The 13,133-nt window shown below is 53.4% G+C and overlaps 2 protein-coding genes across 2 annotated transcripts; both read right to left on the bottom strand.

Moving 5' to 3' along the window:
• Window positions 1–292: 292 nt before the first annotated feature.
• Window positions 293–2,455, bottom strand: FFAR3 (free fatty acid receptor 3). The gene is made up of 2 exons (XM_024237714.3): window positions 2,136–2,455; window positions 293–1,906 (listed from the first exon to the last, which is right to left on the bottom strand). The coding sequence occupies exon 2, from the start codon at window positions 1,893–1,895 to the stop codon at window positions 855–857; it is 1,041 nt and encodes a 346-aa protein (XP_024093482.1). The 5' UTR covers window positions 1,896–1,906; window positions 2,136–2,455; the 3' UTR covers window positions 293–854.
• A 4,434-nt stretch (window positions 2,456–6,889) lies between these two features.
• On the bottom strand, window positions 6,890–12,832 carry FFAR1 (free fatty acid receptor 1). Its single transcript, XM_054547094.2, has 2 exons — window positions 9,896–12,832; window positions 6,890–9,537 (listed from the first exon to the last, which is right to left on the bottom strand). Exon 2 carries the CDS (start codon window positions 9,188–9,190, stop codon window positions 8,288–8,290), a length of 903 nt encoding a protein of 300 aa, XP_054403069.1. The 5' UTR covers window positions 9,191–9,537; window positions 9,896–12,832; the 3' UTR covers window positions 6,890–8,287.
• Window positions 12,833–13,133: the final 301 nt, after the last annotated feature.

Genomic DNA, 13,133 nt, shown 5'->3' with positions numbered 1-13,133 from the left:
GATCTCAGGTAGGAGATGTCACCTCGCTGGGCCACTCCCTCATCTGAAAGTGGGGATAATGCTGGTACCTCTCACAGGGCTATTGAGAGATAGATGGAGATGATGTGTCAGGCCAAGTCCTTTAGACAGGGCAGCTGTTATTCTCATCCCTGCAAGCCAGATCCTCTCCCAGCATCCAGGCATCCTGGTGTTTGGCCCTCTTCCTCCAGAGTCTGGTGTTTTCTCCTTCCATCCACCAGTCCCACCCGGCCCAAGCACACCACCAGAACAAAACAGGAGAAGGAAACACTGCTCTCTTTTGCTTGCTTCCACATTTATTTGGGTAATTTTTCTTCTGTCATTGTTCATAAATGTCTCTGATGATCCACATTTATTGAGCAATGGGAACTTTCTGGAAAAGGCACTGTGGGAGCAGAATACGGCCTCATCCCTGGAGCCCCGTCTCCCCCGCTCCTGACTCGCTGGCTGGGAGCAGCTCTGAGGATGGGGTTCTCCCCTCTCCTGGCCCTGCCACTCACTGGGCAGCCCCCTCAGAACCTGGGCACTGCTCTTAGCTCCTCTGCCACCCTCAAGAAAACACAGGAGCTGTCTGATGCTATGAGGACCTCATTGTTCTCCAGAGCAGCCTCTCACACTGACCCCTTCCCAGAGCCCAATCCATAGTGTGTGGGTGGATGGGGATGGAGGTGAGATCGAGAGCTGGGCTTTAGTGCGCACACCCTTAGGGAGGCTAAATGTCTCTTCTGCCCCCAAGCCCCATCGGGCCCCAGCTCGCCACTCCAAGTCCCTCCTGGCGTGAGCGAGGAAGTGCCCTGAGGATGACACGCCAGCTATACCCTCCTTCCCCGGAGGACCTAGCTTTCAGCACAGGCCACCTGGCCACCAGTTCCACAGCCCTGTGAGTGTTCACTGGTCTTTCTTTCAGCTGGTCGGTCCTCTCTCTGCTCCTCCCCTCCCTTCTGCTCCTTCAGCTCCACACTGCTCTCCTGCTGCCACTGGCCCCAGAGCCCACACAGCCTCCTCAGCAGCTCATGAAAGTCTGCTTGGAACCCGGAGGAGGAGAAGTAGTAGACAAAGGGGTCGACACAGGAGTTCAGGGTGCTGAGAAGCGTCACGTAGATCCTCCACGCCGGGCTTTCACCGCAGATATAGCCCACGACATGGGACACGTTATAGGGCCCAAAGCAGACAAGGAAGTTGAGCAGCGTGGCCGCCACCAGCCCCGCCACCCTCCTCTGCCGGCGGTGGCTGCCCCCTCTGCCGAGGATCCACACCAGGCGGCTGTAGCAGTAGCTGGTGATGATCAGGGGGACCACAAAGAGGACCACAGCCATCTCCAGCCGCACGGGCAGGAGGATGGCTAGCTGGTCCTTCCGGAACTCCAGGTAGCAGGTCCCATTGGTGCCCTGGCTGTGGGAGATGTCCCCTGAGAATTCTATGACGTAGACCACACTGCAGTGAGCAGAGGCCAACAGCCAGCAGGCCACACTCACCAGACCTGCCTGTCCCAGCCTCGGCCGGGTCTTGTACCACAGTGGGTGGGCTACACTCAGGAAGCGCTCAATGCTCACAGCTGCCAGGAATAGGGCGGTGAGATAGAAGGTGGTGAAGAAGATGAATCCGGAGAGCGGGCACAGGATGAAGGGCAGGGGCCAGTGCAAGCCATTGGCTGCCTCCACCATGCGGAAAGGCAGGAACAGCAGCAGGAGCAGGTCTGAGGTGGTCAGGTTGAGCAGGAGCACGTCCACGGCCACCGGGCGGCGCCGCAGCTTGCCCACAAAGACCACCAGGGCCAGCAGATTGAGGGGGAGCCCCACCAGGAAAGTGAGAAGGTACACCGAGAAGACAAACCAGTGATTGCCGGAGAAGTCGGACTGGTCGGGGCCTGCACCCATGGTGGTGGCCACTGGTGAGAGAGAGTAACATGGAGTTGGTAGTGGGGGGCCTAACGGCCTCTGGCCAGCAGCATCTCCCCCAAAAGTGACGAGGTCACTATGCCCACCCTTCTTGTCTCTGGCTGCCTTCCAGGTGGGGTCAGCCTGCCTGTCTTCCTGAGCATGCCCTGTCCCCTGTCCCTTCCCCAGCAGAGAAGCACCAAGGTGCTCCTCCACCCAGCCCCTCGGGCCCAGGCTCACCTGCTTCTTTGAGACCCCAAATGCTCTGCCGCACAGCACCTTGCTGTCTCTTCAGACCTAGTGCAGTTGGCTATTTATCCAGCAGAACTGATAAAGACCTGGCCGTGCCCATGACGTCACTCACTGTTGAACAGTGGCACAAAGATGCCTTGAGCTCCGTTGCCAGGGCTGGTCAGTATGCTAAAAAGGGGAGCAAATTCCACAACTGCGTGCCTCCCTCCTCATGCAGTCTCAGCTGGGATGCTCTAAACAGGCCCCAGCCGACGTCTTCCCCTCCCCTCTTCTTCACTTGAATTTTGTCTTCTTCTCTAGAATGGCATTTATCCAATTTGCCTTGTAAGGGCAGGAAGTGTGATGCAATGACAGACAGCGAGCTCCGTGAGGTCTGTTTCTTCCTGACTTTGTGATTTTGGGGGAAATGACTTAAATTCTCCATGTCTCTGCTTTCTCCCCTGCAGAACAGAGCTCGTCATAGTACCCATCTCATAGATCAACGCATTAACACATGCAAATTAAAACAATACGTAGGTAGATTAAAAGATTACTAATACATGTTGAGTGGTTTGACAGAAGCCTGGCGTGTGGTCGTGAGCGGGCAGTGGATGCCAGCTGCTATTTTCCCTATCACTGGTGCAGGATTATCTCTGGGGTGACAATATAATAATAATAATAATAATAATAATGGTGGTGGCGATGATGACAGCAGCTGCCTTTTCGTGGGCACATAATACGTAGCAGACACTGCTTCTAAGGCAACGCTTTTATGTCATAAAATCCTTGTCCCTCACCGTAGGGAAGTGACTTGCTCCAGGTGATACAACTTGTGAAATGTCACCACCAGGGTTCAAACCCAAGTGCTGTCCAGTTTCACGGGTGATCTATTAGTTCATTCAAACAATCACGGGGCACAGTGAGATATGATTTCACATCCACTAGAATGGCTACAACCAAAAAGTCAGCCAATGCCTATGGTCGGCGAGAATGTAGAGAAATAGGGGCCTCATTCACTGCTGGTGAGAATAGTGGGAGGTGGTGTCCCCGCTTTGGAAAGCAGGTGGCAGTTGCTTAAAAAGTTAAACATAAATTCACCATGCGATCCAACAATTCCACCGTAGGTATTTACTTAAGAGAAGTGGAAACTCAGGTCTACTTAAAGACTCAGTCCTAAATGTTCACAGCAGTGTTGATCATAATCACCAACAGTGGAAATGTCACCTGGCAGCCCATCAGCTCGTGAGTGAATAAAAAAGTGGCACATCCATATACTGGAATTCTATTTGGCAAAGAAAAGGAATGAGCTACCCATACACACTACAGCCTTATGCTGAGTGAAACAAGCTAGACATAAAAGACCATATATTGTCAGATTTCATTTATATGATATGTCCAGAATAGGCAAAGTTATAGAGTCAGAAAGTAGACTCGTGGTTGTCTGGGGGATGGAGGTAGAAATGAAGATTAAGTTGGTTTTTTGTTGGGTTTTTTTTTTTTTTTTTTTTTTTTTTGAGATAGGGTCTTGTTGTCGCCCAGACTGGAGTGCAATGGTGCGATCTTGGCTCACTGCAAACTCCGCCTCCCGGGTTCAAGAGATTCTCATGCCTCAGCCTCCCAAGTAGCTAGGATTACAGGTGCCTGCCACCACGCCTGGCTAATTTTTGTATTTTTAGCAGAGATGAGGTTTTGCCATGTTGGCCAGGCTGGTCTCGAACAACTGACCTCAGGTGATCTGCCCACCCCAGCCTCCCAAAGTGCTGAGATTATAGGTGTGGGCCACCCCGCCTGGCCCAAGATTAAGTTTAAATGAACATGAAGGGTTTTACTAGGGTCATGAAAATGTTCTAAAACTAGTTGATGGTAATGGACTCACACCTCAGTAAATTTACAAAAATCATTGAATTGTACACTTAACATTGGTGAATTTGATGATATGTACATAATATCTCAATGAAGCTTTTAAAAGTGCAGCAGTAGGCTGAGTACGGCGGCTCAGGTCCATAATTTTAGCACCTTGGCAGGCTGAGGTGGGAGGACTGCTTGAGCACAGGTTGTTCGAGACTAGCCTGGGTAACATAAGGAGACCCTATGTTCACAGGGAAAACAAACAAACAAAAAAAACCAAAAAAACAAGAAAGAAAGAAAAAAAGAAATTAGCTGGGTTTAGTGGCATGTGCCTCTGGTCCCAGCTACTTGGGAAGCTGAAGTGGAAGAATCGCTTGAGCCCAGGAATTCAAGGCTGCAGTGAGCCATGACTGTGTCACTGCACTCCAGCCTGAGCAACAGAGTGAGACCGTGTGTAAAAGAAAAAAAAATGCAGTTGTGAACGAAAAGTTTTTGCTGTCATGCTGTTTACATTACATTTGGTGGTGAGGGCTTTGGGGGATGGAGTAGGGGAAGGATCATGAAGACATGGATACTGAAGAGGCAAAGAGCCACTGGAGGGAACACTGGGGCAGGGGAGTCACGGGTGCACAGGCTTGGCCTGCTAGGGGAGCTGATAGGAGGTTTGGATCTCACAGGAGTGAGAGGCGCCTGAGGTGGATCACATTGAGTCTCCTGGGCCCCAGGGAGGCACTGGATTTGCCCTAAGTTGGGGGAGGCAGGAGGAACTGAGAGAAGCAGCCCAGTACCCAGCAGGGGCTATGGAGCAGGAGTCAAAGAGAGTGGGCCCTGGCACCCCACGGTGCGGGAGGAGGCACTGGGGCTCCCTGGGGTGGAGTTTGGGTTTTTACTGAAATTCCCTGGTGTTGTCACTGCACAAGGGCTGGGCTTGTTTCTGGCTTCCAAAAGAAGTTACTTAATTTCTCTGGCCTGTTTCCATATTGATAAAACAGACATAGAACTTTCTTTGGAAGGCTAGTAGAGGCATTCATTCATTCAATGGGGGAACATTTACTGAGCACCTACTGTGTGCCACTCTCTCTTCTGGGCGCTGGGGATATATCATCAATTACAAGAAAAATCCTTGCTTGCGTAGACATTTCAGCCTGAACAGAGCTCATTTGTAGAAATTGGTGCGTGCACCCCAGCTGGTGGCTGCCATTTGTTGTGCTCCAATACATCATCATGTGCATGGCATTGCTGTCATTTAGAGCAGGTGCCCAGGTGTCTGTCTCCTTCACAGCCACAGCCACTCCCCTCTGCCCTCCCTCTCATGGATTTGGGATGCTATCCTTTGCAAAATGGACCACAAATACAGGGTTAACCCCCCATACCCCCAGGTTTCCCAAATGTCCCCTGGCTCTTTGGGGTTCTGCTTGGAAGGATCACATCCTGCTTTTACCCCTTCCTTGCTGTAGGGCCTTAGGCAAGTTTCTTCATCCCATTCCAGGATCGTAGCTACCTTGTGCAGCACCTTTGTGCAAATTAGGTGCTCCCTTTCCAGAGGAGCCCACCCTGCACCAAGTGCTGCCTAAGGAGTGGCTGGTGTATTTCTTCAAATTAGAACACAATACTCCTTCCTTTGATGCAATCAAGGCAGGCATGTGGCTTGCTGAGCAAAGCACAGGCTAGAATTTAGTCAGTGTTTGCTCCTCTGCCCAGTACCTTCGTGTAGTGAACACCCGCTCATCTGTACAGCAGCGGCAAGGCTAAACCACAGGGTTGTGTGAAGCTGAAGTGAGACAACACTCACTGTAGACACTCAGCATGACACCCATCACGTATTACAGACTATATAGTTGACTTTTGAATAGCACAGGTTTGAACTGTGCAGGTCCACTTACTTGTGGATTTTTTTCAATAAATATATTGGAAACATTTTCAGAGATTTGCAACAATTTGAAAAAACTTAGAGGAAACACAAGCCTAGAAATATATTTTAAAAATTAAGCAAAAGTTAAGTATGCCACGAATACAAAAAATATATGTAGGTACTAGTCTATTTACTGCCACAAAATGGACACAAAGCTTTTTTTTTTTTTTTTTTTTGAGACAGGATCTGGCTCTATTGCCCAGGCTGGAGTGCAATGACGTGATCTCGGCTCACTGCAACCTCCGCCTCCCAGGCTCAAACAGTCCTTCCACCTCAGCCTCCCAAGTAGCTGGGACTACAGGCACACGCCACCATGCCCAGCTAATTTTTTTGTATTTTTGGTAAAGACAGGGTTTCGCCATGTTGCCCAGGCTGGGCAAATCTCTTATAGAAAGTTAAAATTGTCAGTGTACCGTGGTTCACGCCTGTAATCCCAGCACTTTGGGAGGCCGAAGCGGGTGGGTCAACTGAGGTCAGGGGTTCGAGACCAGCCTGGCCAACATGGCGAAACGCCATCCTACTTAAAATACAAAAAATTAGCCAGGTGTGGTGGTAGTTGCCTGTAATCCCCGCTACTTGGGATGCCGAGGCAGGAGAATTGCTTGAACCCGGGAGGCGGAGGTTGCAGTGAGCCAAGATCACACCATTGCACTCCAGCCTGGGAGACAGAGCAAGACTCTGTCTAAAAACAAAACAAAACAAAAAAGTTAAAATTTATCAAAAATATACTCATGCAAACACAAACTCTATTCGATGCCATTTGAAGTCAAGAGAAATGCAAGCAAACATAAAGATGTGCAGTATTAAAGTCATAAGTGCATATTTACTGTAGATATACTGTACTCCTATAATAATTTCATAGCCACCTCTTGTGCTTTCTCCGTGAGCTCAACTGTTGAGTTATCTGCTTCAAACACCACGTGAAGCTAATCATCTCCTGGTGAGCAGTTCTCGCCAGTACATTGTGTATAGAAGTAAAAAGTGATCTTTCGTAGTCATTGCATATGTTTCACCATGTTTAATGCAATACCGTAAACTTTGAATAACCCCTTAGACCCCATATGCGGGGCCACTAGTGATGCCAGAGCTGCTTCCAAGAAGCAAAGAAAAGTCATGACATTACAAAAAAGGGTTGAACTGCTTGATATCTACCACAGATTGAGATCTGCAGCTGTGGTTACTGCCACTTCAGACAGACAACTTCTCTTATAAACAGACAACATAAACTTACGGTATTGATAAATACAGCACAGTGCTGTGAAGGTATTTTCTGTTTCTAGTAATGTTTTCAGTAATATGTACTTTTCTTTAGCTTACTTTATTGTAAGAATACAGTACATAATACATATAACATACAAAATATGTCTTTTTTCTTTTTTTTCCAGAGACAGGATCTTGCTCTGTCACCCAGGCTGGAGTGCAGTGGTGCGATCATGGCATTGCAGCCTCGATCCTGGGCTCAAGCGATCCTCCCACCTCAGACTCCCGAGTAGCTGGGACTACAGGCACTCACCACCACGCCCAGCTAATTATTTTTATTTTTATTATTTGTAGAGGTGGGGTCTCACTATGTCGCCCAGGCTGGTCTTGAACTCCTGGCTTCAAGCAGTCTTCCCGCCTCGACCTCCTTAAGTGCTGGGATTACAGGCATAAGCCACTGTGCCTGGCTTCAGATATGTCTTACTCAATTGTTTATATACTGGGTAAAGCTTTTGGTCAACAGTAGGCTATTAGTAGTTGAACTTTGGGGGAGTCAAAGTCATGCACAGATTTTCCACTGCGTGGGGATCCGGCACCCCATCCCCACGTTGTTCAAGAGTCAACTGCGTGGCCTTTGCGCATCACTGCGGAACCTTGCATTTTCCCTCCCCGGCTGAAGCATCTTTTCCTGCCAGCCTCCGTTCCAAGCTCCAAGGCTGCCCCCTTGCGAGTTCCACATGGTATAACAGCGTCATTATCCTGCCTCCTGCCTCCTCTCGTACTCGGAAATCAAATGTTCTCTCCTGGGAACTGATTTCAGAGTAGCGTGTCCTCAAGTGCATCCCCGGAGTGGCAGTTCCTGTGGGTCAGAAACAGACTGCCTCCTCCTTCCCGTAAGTACAAGGCCTCTGCTCGCGGCCCACTGAAGACGTGAGGACGTGCAGAGGGGAGAGAAAGATAGGCGAGGAAGGGGGCCGACACGTGCAGGGGCAGACTTACCTCCCCCTGCCAGCTTGCTCTGGCTCTGTGCTCCTCTCTTGACTGGGGTGCTGCCCTCAGCAGGCACCGCTCTCCGCTTGAGTGGCTCCACGGAGGCCTCCGGGCCAGGCTGCCCTGCAGTTCCTCTGAAGCAGCCCCGCGCAGGGGCCTGGAGAAGCAGCCGGGCCCTCCTGCCCCATGCTCCTTCCCCCGAGCAATGGCGTTACTTCTGGGACTTGCCCCCTTGCGTTCTTGCCGCACACACTGTCTTCAGGCCAGGACCCCTTCCCAAGTAACCGGTCACCAGCGGATTAAGCACCACACTCCAGGCACCCGTGATGAGCCCCAGCTTCCGCCAGGAGCCTCCCAGATTGGGGTACAGGAAGTTGGCCACGTTGGAGGCGTTGTAGGGTCCCACGCAGAGCAGCAGCGTGAGGAGGGCCCCGCCGGCCACCCAGGCGGCCCTCAGCTTCCGCCTGTGCGTCAGGCCGGAGTGGGCCAGTGCCCGGAGGCAGCCCACGTAGCAGAAGGCTGTGATGGCCAAGGGCAGAAAAAAGAGCAGGAGAGAGAGGCTGAAGCGGGCCGGGCCGGCAGAGGCCGGGTCCCAGGCCTCCAGGCAGACCGGAGAGCCGTTGACCGGTGTGTTGATGCCCAGGGAAGTGTTGCTGTGGTCCAGCCAGCCTCCCGGAGCCTCCAACACAAAGACCAGACCCAGGTGACACAGGACGAGGGCCCAGATGGCCGCGCACACCCCCCAGGAATAGCACGGCCTCCGGAAGGCTTGGTAGCCCAAGGGGAAGGCTGCTCCCAGGTAGCGGCCTGCACTCAGGGCGGCCAGGAAGCCCCCGCCGGCATAGAGTGGAAAGAAGTGGGCCACCGCGAAGACGGGGCACAGCGAGGCCGGCAGAGGCCAGGCCCCCGAGGCTAGCGCCTCCACCGCCTTCAGGGGCAGGGAGACTGTCAGCAGCAGGTCGGAGCAGCCCAGGTTCAGGGCGTAAACCAGGCTAGGGGTGAGACGGAGCCGGGCGTGGGCCGTCGCGCCTCGGATGGCCAGGACGTTGAGCGGGAAGCCCAGCGCAAAGGCGGCCACATAGAGGCCGAAGGAGAGCTGCGGGGGCAGGTCCATGGGGCCGCCGTCCTGGCCTGCACGGCTCCTGTGTGCAACTGGCTCCCTGTCCTCAGATCTTGGGGCCCCGGAGAGGAGGGGTTCCTGAGATCAGTCGCGGGTTCCAGCCCTGTGTGGAGGATTACAATTCGCCTGGTGGGATCACGGAGGAAACGGAGGCCCACAGAGAAAGGCAGCAGTCAGGGAGCAGCGGAGCCTGGATGAGAAGCCAGGACCTGTGGCCCCCAGACCTGTGCTTTCTCTCCACCATATCACCTCTTAAAACCAGGGAAGCTCCTGCAGTGTCACAGGAGATAGGATGTGGCGCGCAGGTCCCAGAGGAAGAAGGCTTCTCGATTTCTGAGACTCTGTGGGGAAGAGGGGTGGAGAGAATTCAGAACAGGGCTGGGCCCACAGCCTGAGCCTTCCCTGGGAATGGGAGTTTGACTTCTGAGCCCACTGCCCTCCCCGGTTCCCTGGCAAGGCAGGAGATGCTCCCCAACAGTGGAAAGCCAGAGGAGCAGTGGGGAGGAAGAAGGGTGTAGATGAGGTGAGGGTGTGGCCAGGGGCAGGAAAAGGGGGTCCCCCAGGGAGAGCCCAAGGGTCAGCTAGGCCCCATCCGTGTCATGGTTGAGCTTAGCAGATCTCAGGGGCCACCTGGGCAGGGGGTCTGGGGGTCTGGGGAACAGTCAGGTGAAGAGAGGACACACAGAGAGAGGGACCCACCTCCGGTGCTGCCAGATGTCTCTGAGGCTCAGCAGTCCCCTCAGCGGGCTGACGGAGGATGCCCGGAATGGGCAGTGAGCCGGAAGGGGAGGAGGGCAGGTGGCAGGGCCATTAGCCTGAGGTTCTAGCAGCTTGGGTGAGCAGCTAATGGGGCATCCTGACTGGAGGTGAGGCCACACCGGAGGAGGTGAGGGGCTGGGAAGATGCAGGAACACAGAGGGGCCAGGGAGGAATCGGGGTCCTATCTGGGTAGGGGCCAGGTGTGTAGCCAGTGCCTCTCAAGAGCAGGGCTCGGGGGCTCGGCCACAACCCAGAGCTATTCCCTCCCTAGCCCTCCTGCCTGTTCATACCTGCGCTGGGGCCAGGTCTTCTCCACCCTCGATGCACCCCTGGGCAGGCCCCGGGCCTCGCTGGCTCACCCCTGACAACACAGGGTGCCCTGGGACTGCAGCCATGAAGCCATCTCCAAGTGGCAGTGGGTGTGTGGGGTAAGGAGTGATCACACCCAGGTGTGGTTCTGCACAGGCTGTGGGCTTGTTTTAGTTTTTGCGAGGAGGGACCCTCTGTTCTCCCTCTGCTTCCCCTCTAGCTCCAAGGTGGTAGCTTCCGACCTTCCTAGGGCTGGAGGAAGGAGCGGGAGGAGGAAGGCAAGGGACGGGGGCAGCCTCTGCTGCCTGGCACTGGAAGACCCAGGTTGTGGCCCTCACTCTGCCTGTCAAGGGGTGGCACAGATGTCCAAGCTGACTCCCCCCAGGGTGCATGGCTGGGGACATTGGGGGGCACTTCCTGAGGCACAGGGAATGTGGCACCGGCTGGCTGCGTAGCTTCCTTCTCTCAGCCCTGGGAATCCTCCCAGCCTTTCATGTTTCCCACTGGGGTCACCTGAGCCTCCCAGGAGGACCTAAGGAAGATTTCTAACCCCTCTGGACGCTCTCTCAGGTGTGCCCATGCCTGCCGGTGAGAAGCCAGCTCTGCTGTGTGATTCTGTCTGTCTCTCACTGTGCCCGTGTCTGTCTGTCTGTCTGTCTGTCTCTGTTTCCTACCTCCAAATGACAATACAGCCTCTCCACATCAGTTTTCTCAGGCATATGTGGGTCACCTGACCACTCTGCCCCTTCTGAATTCCAGGTCCCCCATCATAAACCTCTCTCTGTGTGGCCTCCTGGCAGCTCCGGTCACCAGGCTTCAGGGGGAACAGTAAGGGGGTCTCAGCCTATCACTAACTCCCTCAAAGACACCATCTCACTGCTTTTCATACCTCGGAGCCACTAAATTGGTCCATGCTTGCCTTTTTCTCGAGGGCCACACCTGGGGTGCAGCGCCCACTGTGAGCGGAGAACTGGCTTCCTACTGTTCAGTGTGTTGTTGGGAACTGAGAAATGGACAGAATGAAGGAAGAATCCACAGCAATGCGGCTTCCCCTCCTACAGCAAGAGCGAAGCCCCGGGGAGCCGTTGGGTTTTCCAGATCTTCTCTGCTTTGGCCCCACCCACCTGGCGTCTGGATCTTTGCCCAAGGTCACCTCCTCCGAGGGCCTTCCCGGGTGCCTCAGCCACACCGATCCCTCCTGTGAATCTCACTTCTGTTGTCTTTCTTCAGTGCGACATCGACATCGTCTTGGCTGGCTCCTGAGCTAGAATGCCGGCCTCCTGAGGGCAAAGGCTTTGGTCTGCTTTGTCTACTACAGGTTGCACAGCAGGTGTTTGGGAACCTAAATGCACGATCCATTGTCTGGACCCTGGGAGGACTGTGAGAGCTGGGGTTGTGGAAGGCGGCCTGCGTCTGGAGTCCTGGCCCCCCAGCTTCCTGGCCACCTGCTCTTCACCTGCTCTTCACGCCTCAGCAATGTCTATTGATGGCCACATCTCATGGTCAATCAGCCATGTAGTAGGTTTATGTCAGCAGCTGTGCTGAGGGACAGGGTGGGAAGGGGAAGACGCTCGATGGTTGCCAGGGAGCTTGAGCCAGGCCCTTCAGGCTTAAGACTGCCTCAGCTCCCTCCAGGGGATCTTGCCTTAAAAACCCTTGGCAGCCCTAGACTAGAGATCCCCAAGGTTGGTCCTATGCCTTATCTTTTTTTGTCCTAACAACTGGCTCTGTACTGGGTGCATTTCCAGGTGCTCAGTATCTGTGTGCCGAATGAATGAAGAAAGGGTTGAATGACATCAGACCTCATTTTGGGCACAGACACCCCAACACCCTCCCTGTCTCATTTAAACAGTTTTTGTTGTTGTTGTTTTGAGACGGAGTCTCACTCTGTTGCCCAGGCTGGAGTGCAGTGGCGTGATCTCGGCTCACCACTACCTCCACCTCCCAGGTTCAAGCGACTCTCCTGCCTCAGCCTCCCAAGTAGCTGAGATTACAAGTGTGAACCACCAGGCCCAGCTAATTTTTGTATTTTTGGTAGAGACAGGATTTTGCCATGTTGGCTAGGCTGGTCTTGAACTCCTGACCTCAGGTGATCTGCCCACCTTGGCCTCCCAGAGTGCTGTGATTACAGACATGATCCACCATGCCTGGCCTTTAAACAGTTCTTAAAGCTTCACCTTCCTCCAGAAAAGTTAATGGTGCTCACGAGAATCAAACCAGGGACAAAGTGGATTGATGGGGAGATCAAGGCCTCCCTGAACCATAATTCCTAGAGTTACCGTCCAGGTACTGAGCAGAGATGGGAGGGAAAGGAGGGTGGGAAAGGAAGGTGGCAGTTTGGGGACACCTGCCACGTGCCAGGAGCCAATCTCCTTGATGATCAGATAATCACACCCCTGCCCTCTGAGGAGAATGGGCTTTAGCCCCTTTGCAGAAGCAGGTGAATGAGTGGAGAAAGATCAAACCCGAGAAGCGGAGAGGGGAGCTGGGGCACCTAACTGGAAAGTCTGAATCAGTGAACAGTATTAGAGAACGGGTGCAGAGGACCTCGAATGACAGAAAAGCTGTGAGGTTTCTCAGGGTGGCTGGTCTTCAAGACTTTCTCTGGCAGCTATGGGTTGTGCAAGAACTGGGTAGTGTCACTTTTGGGAAGAGCTGTTTTGAATCGGCTTCCCCTTTTCACATTCTTCGAAAAATGCAAATAAAGGATGGAGGTTTGTTTTCTGGGGGACTTTCGGCTTCTGTACTGGGTCTCAATGTGGCTCCAGCATATATAAGACGATGCCGCACTTCCTATCGTGGGCCACCTGCGTGGCAGGCAGTGGCCTTTCCCTCTCCACTTTACAGATGGAGAAGCCGAGACTCAGGC

The sequence above is a fragment of the Pongo abelii genome, chromosome 20 (genome assembly GCF_028885655.2).
Source record: "Pongo abelii isolate AG06213 chromosome 20, NHGRI_mPonAbe1-v2.0_pri, whole genome shotgun sequence".
NCBI classification, from domain to species: Eukaryota; Metazoa; Chordata; class Mammalia; order Primates; family Hominidae; genus Pongo; species Pongo abelii.
Note: the sequence above shows the minus strand (reverse complement) of the source record. Positions and strands in the feature narration are given on the sequence as shown.